This window comes from Macaca fascicularis, chromosome 5 (genome assembly GCF_037993035.2).
Source record: "Macaca fascicularis isolate 582-1 chromosome 5, T2T-MFA8v1.1".
Classification (NCBI taxonomy): Eukaryota; Metazoa; Chordata; class Mammalia; order Primates; family Cercopithecidae; genus Macaca; species Macaca fascicularis.
Window position 1 is genome coordinate 38,881,998 of NC_088379.1, and position 17,319 is coordinate 38,899,316.

The 17,319-nt window shown below is 42.1% G+C and overlaps 1 protein-coding gene across 4 annotated transcripts in view; it reads right to left on the reverse strand.

The window, feature by feature from the left end:
* Positions 1-17,319, reverse strand: part of SMIM14 (small integral membrane protein 14) — an 80,166-nt gene that overhangs the window by 35,964 nt on the left and 26,883 nt on the right. For all 4 annotated transcript variants that reach the window (XM_005554709.4, XM_074039573.1, XM_065544880.2 and 1 more), the window contains exon 2: positions 9,967-10,076. In XM_005554709.4, the coding sequence (XP_005554766.1) occupies positions 9,967-10,041 (75 nt within the window). In that variant the 5' untranslated portion in view covers positions 10,042-10,076. The remainder of the gene's footprint in view (positions 1-9,966; positions 10,077-17,319) is intronic.

The window sequence follows — 17,319 nt, forward strand, 5'->3', positions numbered from 1 at the left end:
TTTTCTTCAGTGAAAAAGTTTTCTGTAACTACGATTTTTTTTTTTTTTTTTTTTTGAGACAAAGTCTCACTCTGTTGCCCAGGCTAGAGTGTAGTGGCACAGTCTTGGCTCACTGCAACCTCTGCCTCCTGGGCTCAAGCCATTTTCCCACCTCAGCCTCCTGAGTAGCTGGGACTACAGGCACACGTCATCACACCTGGCTAATTTTTTTATTTTCTGTAAAGAAGGGGTTTTGCCATGTTGCCCAGGCTGGTTTCAAACTCCTAGACTCAAGCGATCTGCCTGCCTCTGCCTCCTTTGGGAAGAGTGCTGAGTTCACAGGCATGAGTCACCATGCCAGGCCTGTAATTACTAATTTTTGTATATATCTGTATAAGATGCTTAGGAAGTTTTATTTTTAGGTTAATTATTTGAGTGGGTAATGCATTCATATGGTTTTAAAATATAAAAATACAGTGAAGAGTATGCCTCCTGTTCCTTCCTCCTATTCCTCTACCCCACCCTTGATTGCATATATAGTGCTTTTTTTATTTGTTTTCTTTGAGTTTAGCTCTTATTGCCCAGACTGGAGTGCAATGGCGTGATCTCAGCTCACCGCAACCTCCGCCTCCTGGGACCAAGCGATTCTCCTGCCTCAGCCTCCTGAGTAGCTGGGATTATAGGCATGTGCCACCATGCCTGGCTATTTTCTCCACGTTGGTCAGGCTGGTCCTGAACTCCCGACCTCAGCTGATCCGCTCGCCTCAGCCTCCCAAAGTGCTGGAATTACAGGCGTGAGCCACCGGGCCCAGATGCATATATAGTGCTTTTTAAGGTGCTTAAAGGAGATCAACCGAGAAGAACACGATGCTGAAGAAACAGCCGGAAGCTAAATGGTCAGGATTGAACATGTCTCTGCCACTCTCTGGTCAGTTCCAACACCTGGGAAAAGTAACTTACTTCAGTTTCCTCATCTGTAAAAAGAAATCCTAGTTCTTACATCAGAGGTTTTCAATGGACTAGGCCCCCTTCAAACCCTCCCCACTGTAACCCCTGTCTGAGGTATAGCCCTTTGAACCTTTTTTATGTATTTACAAACACATTGTACTGACTTCAACAATACACACGCCTGCAAAGGCTTTTTATGGCATTCGCTAGCATTTCTCTGATACTTCTAAAATATCAGTTTATCAAATTCTCTTTGTATTTCTAATAATAGCTTTGTATTCTCACTGTCACCCAGGCTGGAGTACAGTGGTGCAATCACACCTCATCGCAGCCTTGCTTCCCAGGCTCAAGCAATCCTCCGACCTCAGCCTCTGAAGTCGCTGTGACTATAGGTGTGTGCCAACATGCCCAGCTAATTTTTGTAATTTTTGTAGAAACGGGATTTTGCCATACTGCCCAGGCTAGGCTCAAACAATCTGCTTTTCCTTGGCCTCCCAAAGTGCTGGGATTACAGGCATGAGCCATGATGCCTGGCCCAGGTTTCCTTTTTTTTTTTTTTTTTTTTTAGCCTGCTTCTCCTCTCACTGGTTCCCCTATGCATCCAAATGACTCCCTTAGGGTATTCTGGACATCTGAGAAGCAGGTTTTTGGTTGTTGTGATTGGCTTGCATCCTACATGGCTTAAAAATGTCCTACCAGACGTTCACAAAAATGAAAACCCTGAGCCTATAATCTAACCTCATCTGACAGAAAAATATAAAGTAATTTTTAGATGGTATTGACTTTTCAAGGAATTTAACTGGACTTTAGCATTTAAATCAGGAAAAATTGTACTTAGTTTTATTTAAAGCTCTACCAAGACCTGTCCTCCATTTCAGAAAGTCATTGTCACTGGTGGTTTTTGTTTTTTGTTTTGAAACGGAGTCTTGCTCTGTTGCCCAGGCTGGAGTGTGCAGTGGCATCATCTAAGCTCACTGCAACCTCCGCCTCTGGGTTGCAAGCGATTCTCCTGCCTCGGCCTCCCGAGTAGCTGGGGTTATAGGTGCCCACCACCACACCCAGCTAATTTTTGTATTTTTAGTAGAGACAGGGTTTCACTATGTTGGCCAGACTGTCACTGGAGGTATTTAAACCCAACAAAACAAACATGTACGAGTCTGCATTTATAACCATAATGTTCATGATTTTTCCTGTTTGTAAGTATTTATTTCAGCTTGTCTTCTAACTACATCATGGTCCTTTTATTTTCTTCAACTACTTTGCCTGTTTTTCTGCTCACATTAGTGAAGGACTAGCTCAATGAACAGTTAGGGTATACAGACAGCTTCCCTAATCAAGGAAGTACGCAGGCAGGCTAAAGAGCCTCTTTTTTTTTTTTTTTTTTTTTGAGACGGAGTCTGGCTCTGTCGCCCAGGCTGGGGTGCAGTGGCCGGATCTCAGCTCACTGCAAGCTCCGCCTCCCGGGTTTACACCCTTCTCCTGCCCCAGCCTCCCGAGTAGCTGGGACTACAGGCACCCACCACTTCGCCCAGCTAATTTTTGTATTTTTTAGTAGAGACAGGGTTTCACCGTGTTCGCCAGGATAGTCTCAATCTCCAGACCTTGTGATCCGCCCGTCTCGGCCTCCCAAAGTGCTGGGATTACAGGCTTGAGCCACCGCGCCCAGCCCTAAAGAGCCTCTTAACTCTCAAAGTAAGGAAGACTTCATTACAAGACTTTATAGTACATTTCATTCCAAAACCAAGCGTTTTTTCTCTTCCTTCCTACTTTATTTACAGCCACTGTAGAGAGTCTGGGGTTTCCTTGGTTTCCCTCTTGGTCCTTAACATACAACTAGGAATCCTCCCCCAGAAAAGTTTTCTACTTGTCTTAGACAACAACTCTTGTGGTTTTAGCCTGGTAGCAAAGGCCTAAGCCAGTTACTTAATATTGCATAGAAGGGAAAAGAGGTACAACAGATCCAGCTACTCAGTAGACCTATTCCTCCTTTTTGCACTCACTGAAAGGTTTTGCTTTCTGTTTTGTTTGGTAGTTTTAATTGTTTTAGTTATTCATGTACACAATTTAGAGTCAAACAGTTCTGTAAGGTTTGTTCTGAAAAATAGTAATTTTTCATCCTCCTACCCACTTCTGCCTCCAGAAGCAACCATTTTCAACTTTTAGCTGATTGTTTTACTGCTTACCTCCATGTCTTTTATATATAAATATGCATTATTGCAACTTCTTGATTTTTCCATGTTAAACAATATCCATAGACGTACCAGTATAGAGTGTGAAGATCTACTTCTCCCTGACCTCGTGTATACTTTCCATCCCCTAATAATAGTTGTATCATAAAGTTGTTTAGTTCAATACTCAATTATCACATTATTATAACTATATAAATGTTCTTCACAGTTGAGCCACACAGTAAACTATACTGTAATTACTTTTTCTTTTCTGTACTACTTCATGTGTTTCTTTAAAGTTAGTACATTTTTTTGCATGTTTCTATGACTTTTCAAAATTTGTTCACAGTTCCCTAGATCACGAGATGTCTAGACTCACCAGGTATTGTACCAATCCATCTTTCTTTTTTTTTTTTGAGACGGAGTCTTGCTCTGCCGCCCAGGCTGGGGTGCAGTGGCCGGATCTCAGCTCACTGCAAGCTCCGCCTCCCAGGTTTATGCCATTCTCCTGCCTCAGCCTCCCGAGTAGCTGGGACTACAGGCGCCCGCCACCTCACCCGGCTACTTTTTTGTATTTTTTAGTAGAGAGGGGTTTCACCGTGTTAGCCAGGATGGTCTCGATCTCCTGACCTCGTGATCCGCCCGTCTTGGCCTCCCAAAGTGCTGGGACTACAGGCTTGAGCCACCGCACCCGGCCACCAATCCATCTTTCTAAAGAAGTCTCTCCCAGAGCCATGTGACCCCGCTCCCCCGACTCCCCCGCAACTAAGCCAGCTCCCTGTAGTCCTGATGCACAGCTGCCACCCTGGGATGTCCCTTCACCATCATCCTGAAAGGTACTTTGTTTCTCATCTGTGCTAGATCTGCTTTCTATACTCAAACTCCTAGTCTTCTTTCTTGGCTTATGCCTTCATTTCAGTGAAAAATAGTTCATCCTCTAGGAACTTTCTACAAAAGCATACTCCCCCAACTTGATTGAGAGATTGGCTGGATACAGAATGCTGGATTGGTAATGATTTCCCTTCAGGATTTTGAAGCCACTGTGCCAATGCCTTTTAGTTTCCAGTTTTGCTGTTAAGAAATCTAAAGTCATTTAGATTCTTGACCCTTAGTATGTGACCTGTTTTCCAGGAACAGCAAGCGGGCCAGAATTGTTAGAACAAAGTGGGCAAAGGAGAAGAGTAGGGTGGAAGGGGACAGATCACACAGGGCCATGTAAATTTTGTTTTTTTACTCTGAGTCTCATGGAAGATACTGTAGGAATCTGAGCAAAGGAGAAACATTACTGACTTCACTAAAATGGATCACTTCAACTGCTGTAGTGAGACTAAACTTGAAGGGGCTTGGGGGTAGCAAGAAGGCAGAAACAAGGTGATCCATAAAGTGGCTAAATGCAGCAATCCAGGCAAGAGATGACGGTAGATTAGACCAAGGTGTTGCATTGGAGGTGTGAAAAATGGCTGGATTCTGGATGTATTTTTAAGGTTGACCCAAAGGATGATTCTGCATCAGACGTGGGTTGAAAGAAGAGGGTAGGCTGGGCATGGTGGCTCACACCTGTAATCCCAGCACTTCGGGAGGCTGAGGCAGGTGGATCACGACATCAAGAGATTAAGACCATCCTGGTAGTTTTGGTGAATACTACCAATATGGTGAAACCCCGTCTCTACTAAAATTACAAAAATTACCTGGGCGTGGTGGCACACGCCACCACACCCAGCTGAGGCAGGAGAATCACTTGAACTCAGGAGGCGGAGATTGCAGTGAGCCAAGATCGTGCCACTGCACTCCAGCCTAAACAACAGAGTGAGACTCCATCTCAAAAACAACAATAAAAAAAAAAAAGAGAGAGAGAGAGGGTAAAAGATAATTGAACCGAAATTGTTACCTGAACATTCAGAATACTGAAATAAATAGGGAAGACAGAGGAATGTAAGCTTAGGGGCAAGATAAATTTGGTTACACATATGTCAAATTTAAAAGCCTATTAGTTTCCAAATGGAAAAGATGTGTCAACATCTGGATACACAAAAATCTGGAATCCAGAGGCATAAGCATCTTAGCCCAGCTGGCATTGGGGCATGACTTTGGTTCTAGTTTTGACCACTTACCCTGCCTTTTATCCTATTTCCCATGCCAGGCTCTCCAATGTGAGCTACAAAATATTCTTTAATAACTCCTTTCTCAAACTCCTGGTCTCAAGTGATCCACCCGCCTCAGCCTCCCAAAGTGCTGGGATTACAGGCATGAGCAACCATGTCCAGCCTAATCATCCAGAATGTCTATTACTCATAATGAAGAACCTTAACTGGTAACACTATTAAATCAGGAAAAGGGCCAGGTGTGGTGGCTCAAACCTGTAATCCCAGCACTTTGGGAGGCCTAGGTCACTGGATCACCTGAGGTCAGGAATTCGAGACCAGCCTGGCTAACATGGTGAATCCCCATCTCTAGTAAAAACACAAAAACTAGGCCGGGCACAGTGGTTCATGCTTGTAATCCCAGCACTTTGGGAGGCCAAGGCGGGTGGATCATCTGACGTTAGGAGTTTGAGATCAGCCTGGCCAACATGGCGAAACCCCGTCTCTACTAAAAATACAAAAATTAGCCGAGTGTGGCGGCTGGCGCCTATAATCCCAGCTACTCGGGAGGCTGAGGCAGGAGAATCGCTTGAATGCGGGAGGCAGAAGTTGCAGTGAGCCGAGATGGCGCCATTGCACTCCAGCCTGGGCAACAAGAACAAAACTCCGTCTCAAGAAAAAAAAAAAAAAAACTAGCCAGGTGTGGTGCCATGTGCCTGTAATCCCAGCTACTCGGGAGGCTGAGGCAGGAGAATGGCCTGAACCCGGGAGGCGGAGCTTGCAGTGAGCTGAGATCGCACCACTGCACTCCAGCCTGGGGAACAGAGTGAGACTCCGTCTCAAAAAAAAAAAAAAATTTAACATAAGAGATTTATGTATCATACTCTTTACTTGAGCATTATTTATAGTAGTATATAGTATACTTTATTATTTATGAAAAGGAACTAATAATAAAATCCTAACTGCTCCTAAGTTGTATATATTCCTTGGCAAAGCTCATCCATTTCCACAGAATAGGCAAAACTAAACCACAGCCCAGCATACAACTAATGAGCTAATCTGTAAATAATCATTAAAATCCTCAAGTATCTCCAGGTGTCTACTTGCTATAAGAACTTCAAATTCTGAAAAAGTGATGATACTCTGGCCTTCAAAAAAACCCAATTACATTACATGAGGTCAACAAAAAAACCCAAAATTCCAAACTAGTACTTGAAATAAGATGTTACTCTAATATAAAGATAAATTAAATGTCCATTTTCAGAAAATGAGAATAAATCTGTTCTGTCGTCATACTGTATCAGTAACTACATCTGTGAGTTTCCTAAGCACACAGGGATTTAAATTCTCGTAGTTATAACAAACGGCAAAAAAGTATAACCGCACATAAATTGCTTTTAAAATACAGACTGCCATCCTGGCTAACACGGTGAAACCCCGTCTCTACTAAAAAAATACAGAAAACTAGCCGGGTGAGGTGGCGGGCGCCTGTAGTCCCAGCTACTCGGGAAGCTGAGGCAGGAGAATGGCGTGAACCCAGGAGGCGGAGCTTGCAGTGAGCTGAGATCCCGGCCACTGCACTCCAACCTGGGCAACAGAGCGAGACTCTGTCTCAAAAACAACAAAAAAAATTCAGACTGGAAGTTAACTTAGAGTTCTATAGAGCTGTCAGACAACAGGTACTAAGAAAAAAGGCCCTCTGAAGTATAAAAGTAGAAGATAACGGATGAGGTGGGGTGCAGTGGCTCATGCCTATAATCCCAACACTTTGGGAGGCTAAGGTGGGAGGATCACTTAAGGCCAGGAGTTCGAGACCAGCCTGGGCAACCTGGGGAGATCCCATCTCTACCAAAATGTAAAAAATTGGTTGGGCATGGTGGTGCATGCCTGTAATCCTAGCTACCTGGGAGGCTAAAGTGGGAGGATTGCTTGAGCCCAGGAGTTCAAGGTTGCAGTGAGCTATGACCACACCACTGCACTCTAGCTTGGGGGAGAGAATAAGACCCTGACTCAAAAAAAAAAAAAAAAAAAAAAAAAAGGCTAGTGCGGGACTCAGGCCTGTAATCCCAGCACTTATTGAGCTGAGGAGTTCAAGACCAGCCTGGGCAACATGGTGGAACCCCACCGCCTCTACAAAAAAAAAAAAAAAAAAGTTAGCTAGGTGTGGTGGCTGGTGCCTGTGGTCCCAGCTACTCAGGAGACTGAGGTAGGAGGACTGCTTGAGCCCGGGAGACAGAGGTTGCAGTGAGCAGAGATCGTGCCACTGCCCTACAGCCTGTGTGACAGCAAAATCATGTCTCAAAAAAAATGATGATAACGGATGTATGAGAGGTTGAAAAGCCTATCAGAAAAGAATATTGGCTGGGCACAGTGGCTCACGCCTGTAATCCCAGCACTTTGGGAGGCCAAGGCAGGCAGATCACCTGAGGTCAGGAGTTCGAGACCAGCCTGGCCAACATGGTAAAACCCCATCTCTACTAAAAATATAAAAAACAGCTCGGCGTGGTGGCAGGCACCTGTAATCCCAGCTGCTCGGGAGGCTGAGGCATGAGAATCATTTGAATCCAGGAGGCGGAGGTTGCAGTGAGCAAAGATTGGGTCATTGCACTCCAGCCTGGGCAACAGAGCGAGACTCCATGTCAAAAAACAAACAAACAAAAACTATCGGTTTGTTGCTTCATATACAAATATTCTCTCCTTAGACTCATCTATTTTTACATAAAGTTATCAGAGCCATCACATTACCATTATATTTCTATACCCTCAAGAATCTGATTTAATGTATAAGTTCTTATTTTATTCCTTTCCTTCTGAGGCATTCTTAAGGATTCCAAGTCCTAGTGCATGCTGACTCTAAAAAAGTACCTCACTGACAAGAAACACATTTCTGATCACTACATGTAGCAACACTGAGCCAGCAGAAAACCTGCTTATTAGTTATTGACAACTCAAATATTTGAGCAAATGTTTGTACCTACCTTTATTAACTGACGTATATACAAGAGTATTCTAAAACAATAAAATGTTGTTACAGGTTGAGTATCCCTAATCTGAAACCTTCAAATGCTTCAAAATCTGAAATTTTTTGAGCACCAACATGATGCTCAAAGGAAATGCTCTTTGGAGCATTTTGGATTTTCAGATTAGGGATGTCAAACCAGTAAGTATAATGCAAATATTCCAAAATGCTTTAATCCAAAACACCTCTGGTCCCAAGCATTTCAGATAAGCGATACTCAACCAGTATAATGTATAATATAAGAATATACTTCACTGTAAATAATGGTCAAATTTTTCCTTTTGCACATAAAAAGTATAAAGTATAATATAAATGGCCCTGTATTTAAGCTTATAGACTCCACTACAATCGACTCAATGAAACTATTCAAATCCTGTTGTTCTGAAATCTACCTCTGTCAAATAACTGATTTGTTTTCAGAAATGCTTTACATAGTCTGGGCTCAGTGGCTCACGCCTGTAATCCCAGCACTTTTGGGGGTTGAGGTTGGCAGATCACCTGAGGTCAGGAGTTCGACACCTGACCAAAAAAGCGAAACCCCATCTCTACTAAAAATACAAAAATTAGCTGGGCGTGGTGGTGCGCACCTGCAATCCCACCTACTTGTGAAGCTGAGGCAGGAGAATCACCTGAACCCACGAGGTGGAGGTTACAGTGAGCTGGGATCGCACCACTGCATTCCAGCCTGGGTGACAGAGCGAGACTCTGTCTCAAAAAAAAAAAAAAAAAAGAGAAATGCTTTACACAGAGATTTGTATTGTCATGCCGTATGCTGGTGTAGGATTTGAACTATATCATAACAGGAACTGTCAATAGCAGCTTAGCAGGCAAACAAGCTCCACACAGCTAAAAACAATTTTATTTGTATTGATATAAAGTGGAAAAGGCAACATACGTATGTGTTATCTACCCATGATGGCAAATTTCACCAACATAAATCTGCCATAAAGACAGGAGTCTGGGCTGGGGAGGTGGATCACACCTGCATTCCCAGTACTTTGGGGGGCCAAGGCAGGCAGAACACTTGAGGTCAGGAGTTTGAGACCAGCCTGGCCAACATGGTGAAACCCAGTCTCTACTAAAAATGCAAATATTAGCCAGGCGTGGTGGCACACTCCTGTAGTCCCAGCTACTTGGGAGGCTGAGGCAGGAGAATCGCTTGAACTCAGGAGGTGGAGGCTGCAGTGAGCTGACATGGCACCACTACACTCCAGCCTGGGCAATAGAGCGAGACTCCATCTCAAAAAATAATAGTAATAATAAAGACGGTAGTCTGTTTTCATCTCTAATGAAATAATTGCTAGCAAACTTTTTTTTTTTTTTTTTTTTTGAGATGCAGTCTTATTCTGTCGCCCAGGCTAGAGTGCAGTGGCATGATCTCAGCTCACTACAACCTCCACCTCCTGGGTTCAAGCAATTCTTGTGCCTCAGCCTTCTGAGTAGCTGTGATTAAAAGTGTGTGCCACCATGCCTGGCAAACTTTTATATTTTTAGTAGAGATGGGGTTTTGCTTTGTTGGCCAAGCTGGTCTCAAACTCCTGAGCTCAAGTGATCTGCCCACCTCGGCTTTCCAAAGTGCTGGGATTACAGGTGTGAGCCACTGTACCCGGCCACATTTTAATCATTACAACTTAAACAAATGTGGAATTTCAATTATGAAATACTTTTTAGTGACCATCAGATGAAAACTCTCCAATAACCAGTATTTTCATGCAAAGAGGATACAAGGGATACAGATCAGTTCGGAATAGGATTGTCCTATTCATCTCACCAGATTGATCAGTCTTCTCATTGCATGTTCATGAGAGCAAACACATTCACAGGGATCGAATCCACCTTCTGCCATGATTACCCAGCTTGATTTTACTTGACTGTTTAAATCTGGTAAGAAGGAAAAAATACTGTAAGTCTACTATTCAGAATTACTCTTTCTCTTGAGCTGTGAAAAATTCTGACATTGTATACATTCACAATCGTTTTATTAAATTATGTATAGTTTGTATTTCTTAATGACCTGTATCAATTTATTAATCCTATATGAATTATGAATTTATACAGGTGATTGGCTACCCCTTCTGCCATCAGCCCATAAATACAAATGTCTTTAATGCTCTAAACTGGCCCCGCCTTTGATGCTGATGATGCTAGAACCTACTCTGCTTAATTACTCAATTATTTGACTTTATTAGCTCCAGTATGCAAATAATTTAAACCGGCCTTTACCCCCACCAAGAAAGACATGTGAAAAGGTATCTAAAATGATACCAAGGTTTATGGGGGGAAATTAATGGCATAGCTAAGAAATGGCTAGGTAGATTTCGAAAAATAAAGAGAAACAAATGAGAGGTCAAGATGGAGTATTGGCAACCAGATTTACTGTTCTGCCTAAAACAGTTTTTTAAAAACTAGACAAAATACATGAAACAATTATTTTTATACATACATATATATATATATATATATATATTTTTTTTTTTTTTTTTAGACAGAGTCTCACTCTGTCACCCAGGCTGGAGTACAGTGGTGTGATGTCAGCTCACTGCAACCTCCGCCTCCTGGGTTCAAGTGATTCTCCTGCCTCAGCTTCCTGAGTAGCTGGGATTACAGGCGCACACCACGCCCGGCTAATTTTCGTATTTTTAGTAGAGATGGGGTTTTGCCATGTTGGCCAGGGTGGTCTCAAACTCCTGACCTCAGGTGAGCTGCCCGCCTCGGCCTCCCAAAGTGCTAGGATTACAAGTGTGAGCCACAATGCCTGGCCAGAAACAATTGTTTTTAAGACATTAAGGCCAGGCATGATAGCTGACTCCTGTAATTCCAGCACTTTGGGAGGCTGAAGAGGGAGGATCACCTGAGCCCAGGAGTTTGAGATCAACCAGAGAAACCTAGTGAGACCTCATCTCTAAAAATAATTTAAAAATTAGTCGGGCACTGTGGCAGTGGCACACACCTGGGTCCCAGCTACTCAGAAGGCTGAGGTGGGAGGATTGTTTGAGCCCAGGCAGTCAAGGCTGCAATAAGCCATGATCATGCCACTGCATTCCAGCCTGGGCAACATAGTGAGTTCACATTTAAAAAAAAAAAAAAAAAAGGGCCAGGCACGGTGGCTCACACCTGTAATCCCAGCACTTTGGGATGCCGAGGCGGGTGGATCACAAGGTCAGGAGATAGAGGCCATCCTGGCCAACATGGTGAAACCCCGTCTCTACTAAAAACACAAAAATTAGCCGGGCATGGTGGCGTGTGCCTGTAGTCACAGCTACTCAGGAGGCTGAGACAGGAGAATCGCTTGAACCCGTGAGGCAGAGGTTGCAGTGAGCCAAGATTGCGCCACTGCACTCCAGCCTGGCGACAGGGCAAGACTCCACCAAAAAAAAAAAAAAAAAAAAAAAAAAAAAGACATCAAACATGAGGCTACAAAGAATAGTAAGACCTCAGAGACAGAAAAACAAATGAGGTGAGCCCTATCACTGGCCCAGTTTACTGCCTCAAGGAGACTCTAGGCCCAATTACGGGGTGGAAAAACCCGAAGAAACTAGAAGAATGACTATATTAAGGAGAGACATTAAAGATAGTAAAATTGGCCGGGCGCGGTGGCTCACGCCTGTAATCCCAGCACTTTGGGAGGCCGAGGCGGGCGGATCACAAGGTCAGGAGATCGAGACCACGGTGAAACCCCGTCTCTACTAAAAATACAAAAAATTAGCCGTGCGCGGTTGTGGGCGCCTGTAGTCCCAGCTACTCTGGAGGCTGAGGCTGGAGAATGGCGTGAACCCGGGAGGCGGAGCTTGCAGTGAGCTGAGATCCGGCCACTGCACTCCAGCCTGGGCGACAGAGCGAGACTCCGTCTCAAAAAAAAAAAAAAAAAAAAAAGATAGTAAAATTATCCAATTGGACTTGTAGAGATTAAAACAATAGTGTCTGAGATGAAAAATATACCAGATGGGTTTAACAGCATATTAGACATTACAGAAGAAAAGATTACTGAACTTGAAGACATAATAACAGTAGCTATCAAAAATGAAATAACAGAAAAAAGGGTGATAAACCAGTAGTCCCAGCTACTTGGGTGGGTGGGACAGGAGAACCATTTGAGCCCAGGAGTTCAAGGCCAGCCTGAGCAACAAAGTGAGAACCCATCTCTGAAAAAATAAACAAAAACATACATAGGCCATTAGTGAGCTGTGGGACAACTTCAAATGGTCTAATATATGTGAATTGTGGCCACATCTATCAAAACTTATCAAATTGTATATTTAAATGTACATAGTTTATTGTTTATCAATTATATCTCAATAACAAGTAAAATTAATGCTTATATACAGCATTAGTCACGGAAAACCATTCTGGTTAAAAGGTGGAATAGGCAGATCAATAAAACAATTCATAAATTAACTTAAAGGAACTTAGTTCATTCACTCAAAAATATTTAGTGCTTGTGCTAGGCCTATTAGAAATTTAAAAGTAGGCTGAGCATGGTGGCTCATACCTGTAATCCTAGCACTTGCGAGGCTGTGGCAAGAGGATCACTTGAGCTCAGGAGTTTGAGAATAGCCTGAGCAACATAGTGAGACCTCATCTCTATAAAAAGAAAAAAGAAAAAAGAAATTTAAAGTAAGCAAAAACTGATAGTTCTTACCCTAATAGTGTTCACATTCTAGTAGTAAAGATACTAATCTAAACGTTTTTAAAATTATAAATATAAACTGATAAATGCTATAAAAGATAAATGAAAGAGTGAAAAAGACAACTCCCAGAATGGATATTTGCAAATCATCTGTCCGATAAAGGTTTAATATTCACAATATATAAAGAATTCCTATAACTCAATAACAAAAGATAAGCATTTTAAAAATGGCAAATAACTTGAACAGACATTTATTCAAAGAAAATATACAAATGGCCAATAATTATATTAGAAATGCTTAAAGTCAGTAATCATTAGGGAGATGCAAATCAAAACCACAGTTAGATACCACTTCATACCTACTAGTATGGCCATAATCAAAATGGAAAATAAGTAATGTGAAAAATTAGAACCCTCACATAACCCTCATGTAAAATGGTGGTGTGGCTGCTGTGGAAAATAGTTTGACAGTTCCTCAAAAGTTAAACACAGATTATCTATCATAAGACTCAACAATTCTACTCATAGGTATATACCTAAAAGATTTGAAAACATGGACTCAAGATTGGGCATGGTGGCTCACGCCTGTAATCCCAGCACTTTTGAAAGCCGAGGTGGGAGGATCACTCGAGCCCAGGCAACACGGTGAGAAAGACCCTGTCTCTATTTATAAACAATAACAAAAAAAGAAAACATGAACTCCAACAGATACGTATTTACCAAATAGTCACAGCAGCATTGTTTGCAATAGGCAAGAGACAGAAACAACCCAAGTGTCCATCGACTGAAAAATGGATAAACAAAATGTGGTGTACACATACAATGGGGATATTCAGCTGTAAAAAGGAATGAAGTTCTGATATATGTTACAACATGAAGGAACTCTGAAAACATTCATCAACCTGAAATTAGCCAGACAAAAAATAATATGGTATGATTCAATTTATATGAAATATCTAGCTAGAATAGGCAAATTCATGGAGACAGGAAGTAGAATGGTGACTTCCAGGGACTTAAGGAAGAAAGAAATGGGGAGTTACTGCTTAACGAGTAGAGTTTGTATCTGTGGTAATAAAAAAGTTTTCAAAATGATGGTGATGATTGTACAACACTGTGAATGTAATTAATGTCATCAAATTGTACACTTTAAAACTGGTTAAAACTGCAAATTTTGTTATATTTTACCCCAATAAAAAAATCACTCTGGCTGCCTAGAGCTGGAAGTTTGCAGGGAAAATAGGGAGTGACTGCTAACGTGTATAGGCTCTTTTAGGGGCTGAAAAAAATGTTTTATGGTGATAATCACACAACTCTGTGAATATACTAAAAGCCACTGTACTGTACATTTTATTTTATTTATTTATTTTTTTGAGATGGAGTCTTGCTCTGTCACCCGGGCTGGAGTACAGTGTCATGATCTCGGCTCACTGAAACCTCCACCTCCCGAGTTCAAGCAATTCTCCTGCCTCAGTCTCCCGAGTAGCTGGGACTACAGGTGCCTGCTACCATGCCTGGCTAATTTTTTCTATTTTTTTTTTTTATAGAGACAGTGTTTCACCATGTTAGCCAGGATGGTCTCGAACTCCTGACCTAGTGATCTGACTGCCTCAGCCTCCCAAAGTGCTGGGATTACAGGCATGAGCCACCATGCCCGGCCTGTATTGTACATTGTACATGGGTGCATTGTATGGTATGTGAATCATATCTCAAAAAAGCTGTTATGTAAATGGTGCCTAGAGAGCACATACACATTCTAAACTCATCTGGCGTGTCAGGGAAGATTTTACTGAAGAATTAACTAGGAGTTGCGAGTGGAGGAATGAGTTAAATACATTAGGGTGAGGTAGAGGTAGAAGGTGTGAGACTCGGGGGTGGAGGGCATTCTAGACACAAAGGGAAAAGTAATACAAAGGTCCTTAATGATTAAGAGTATGACACATTGGAGGAACTGAAAGAAAGCCACAATGTGCTAGAATCCAGAGAGCAGAGTGGTTTAACATGAGACAGGACAGGTCAGAGGGAGTCATGCCACAAAGGGTCTTTCAGGCCATGTTCATGATTAGGTCGTTACCCCAAGAGTAATGTGAAGAACAACGTGAAGCAATGTGCTTTCATCCTGGTATGTTCTAAAAAGACCACCTTGGCTGCACGATGGAAAACTGAGAAAAGGGAAGCCACAGTATGTAGAGGGAACCTAGTTAAAATGCTTTTTCAACAGATCAGTGACAATGGTGGGGCTCCTTGGAGAACGATATTTTAACAACAGCATATTGAATCACTGGAAGGAAGACAAGTTATTTCCTAAATCGTGTTAGCTCCCTCCCTATTCTCATTCTTTATGCCAAAATAAATTCTAGACACATGAGTGATTTAACTTTTTATTTTGAGACAAGGTCTCCCTCTGTTGCCCAGGCTGGAGTGCAGTGGCACGAACACCCCTCACCACAGCCTCAACCTCCCAGGCTCAAGTGATCCTTCCCTCTCAGCCTCCCAAGTAGCTAGGACCACAGGTACACACCCCACCTTGCTAGTTTTAAATTTTCTACAAAGATGGGGTCTCCCTATGTTGCCCAGGCTGGTCTTGAACTCTTGAGCTCAAGTGATCCTCCCTCCTTAGCCTTCCAAAGTGCTGAAATTACAGGTGTGAGCCACCGCACCTGGCCCAGTTTAACTTTTAAAAATGAAGTCACACATAAAATTAGTCAACTACAGCAACAGATTAGAATACAGTATTCACAAACTGACCCATGATTTTACTGAAATTTAGAATATGCAAAAGGTGCCATTTAAAAACATGGATTATTTAATAAATGGCAGGGTAATTGTCTTTTTTTTTTTTTTAAGGTAAACTGTGACACACACATAAAGCACTGGAGGCCTGAGCAATATAGCAAGACCCCATCTACAAAAAAATTTTTTTTAATTAGCTGGGTGTGGTGGCGTGTACCTGTAGTTCTAACTACTCTGGAGGCTGAAGTGGGAAGATTACTTGAGCCCAGGAGTTTGAGACCATTGTGAGCTATGATCACATCACTGCACTCCAGCCTGAGTGACAGAACTAGACCTGGTCTCTTAAAAAAAAAAAAAAAAAACTGAAAGAACATACATCAGACTTAATATAGGGGAACAGAGTTTCACTGTCAATTTTTACATTTCTTATGAGCATGTATTTATGTATTAAGACTTCTAAAATACAAATTTTAATTTTAAAAAGCCACACATATATAATTACAAGAAGATGACTGGGATACATATAGAATATAAGTCCAAGAAACCATGAAGGAAAGGACTAATAATTTTAACAACCAAAACCAATAAAAGTTTCTATAAAACCAAAAATATACCATAAAATGAAAAGACAACAAACTTGAAAAACCATGTGTAATATCAGGGCTAGTTTCCTTAATTTACAGAGAATTCTGAAAAAATCAGTATGAAAATGGCAACCTAGTAGAAAAGTGAGCGAAGATTACATTCACAGGAAAACACAGAGCCAATAAGCAAATACAAACTGGAAGTGTAAATCAACACAATCTTACACGTATCAGGAGATTGATAAAATTAATTCATCCAGCCAGGCACAGTGGCTCACGCCTGTAATCCCAGCACTCTGGGAGGCCAAGGCAGGCCTGACCTGAGGTCAGGAGTTCGAGACAAGCCTGGCCGACATGGCCAAACCCCATTTCTACTAAAAATACAAAAATTAGCTGGGCACGGTGGTGGGTGCCTGTAATCCCAGCTACTCGGGAGACTGAGGCAGGAGAATCGCTTGAACTCAGGGGGTGGAGGTTGAAGTGACCCAAGATAGTGCCAATTCACTCCAGCCTGAGCAACAGAGCAAGACTCCATCTCAAAAAAAAAAAAAAAAAAAAATTAGCCAGGCGTGGTGGTGTGCGCCTGTAATCCTAGCTACTCAGGAGGCTGACAGGAGAATCGATGAACCCAGGAGGTGGAGGTTATAGTAAGCCGAGATTGCACCACTGCACTCCAGCCTGGGCAACAGAGCAAGACTCCATCTCAAAATAATAATAATAATTCAGCCTAGTTAATTTGAATATCCATATTCAAACAAGCATGCAAAATTTCTGTACAGCATGTTTACTGGAATACCGTAACAGCAAAGAAAAAAGTAATGCAAAGGATTTATCAGTGTTGTTTCGATTAAATGATGCAATGAGTACATAAGATCCTATAGAGCTGTTAGAAAAATTAAGGTAGATTTCTACGTGGTGATTTGGTGAAACAACCAAAATATATTGAGATGAAATCAAGCCATAAACAGGGCAAACCTTTCCATCTAATATCCTTCTAGATCTGCCTGCCTGAGCTAAAGGTAGAAGGGGAGGTGAGGATTGGAAGGGGAGATGGAGATGTGGCCTAAGCTGGAGAGGCTCACTTTCTGGAAGGTAAGCAAACCATGTGTAAACTCTACTTCACAGTTTTGTCTGAGGCCACTCTGTCCACACCTTTTTAAAAAAAAAAAAAAAAAGCTGATTA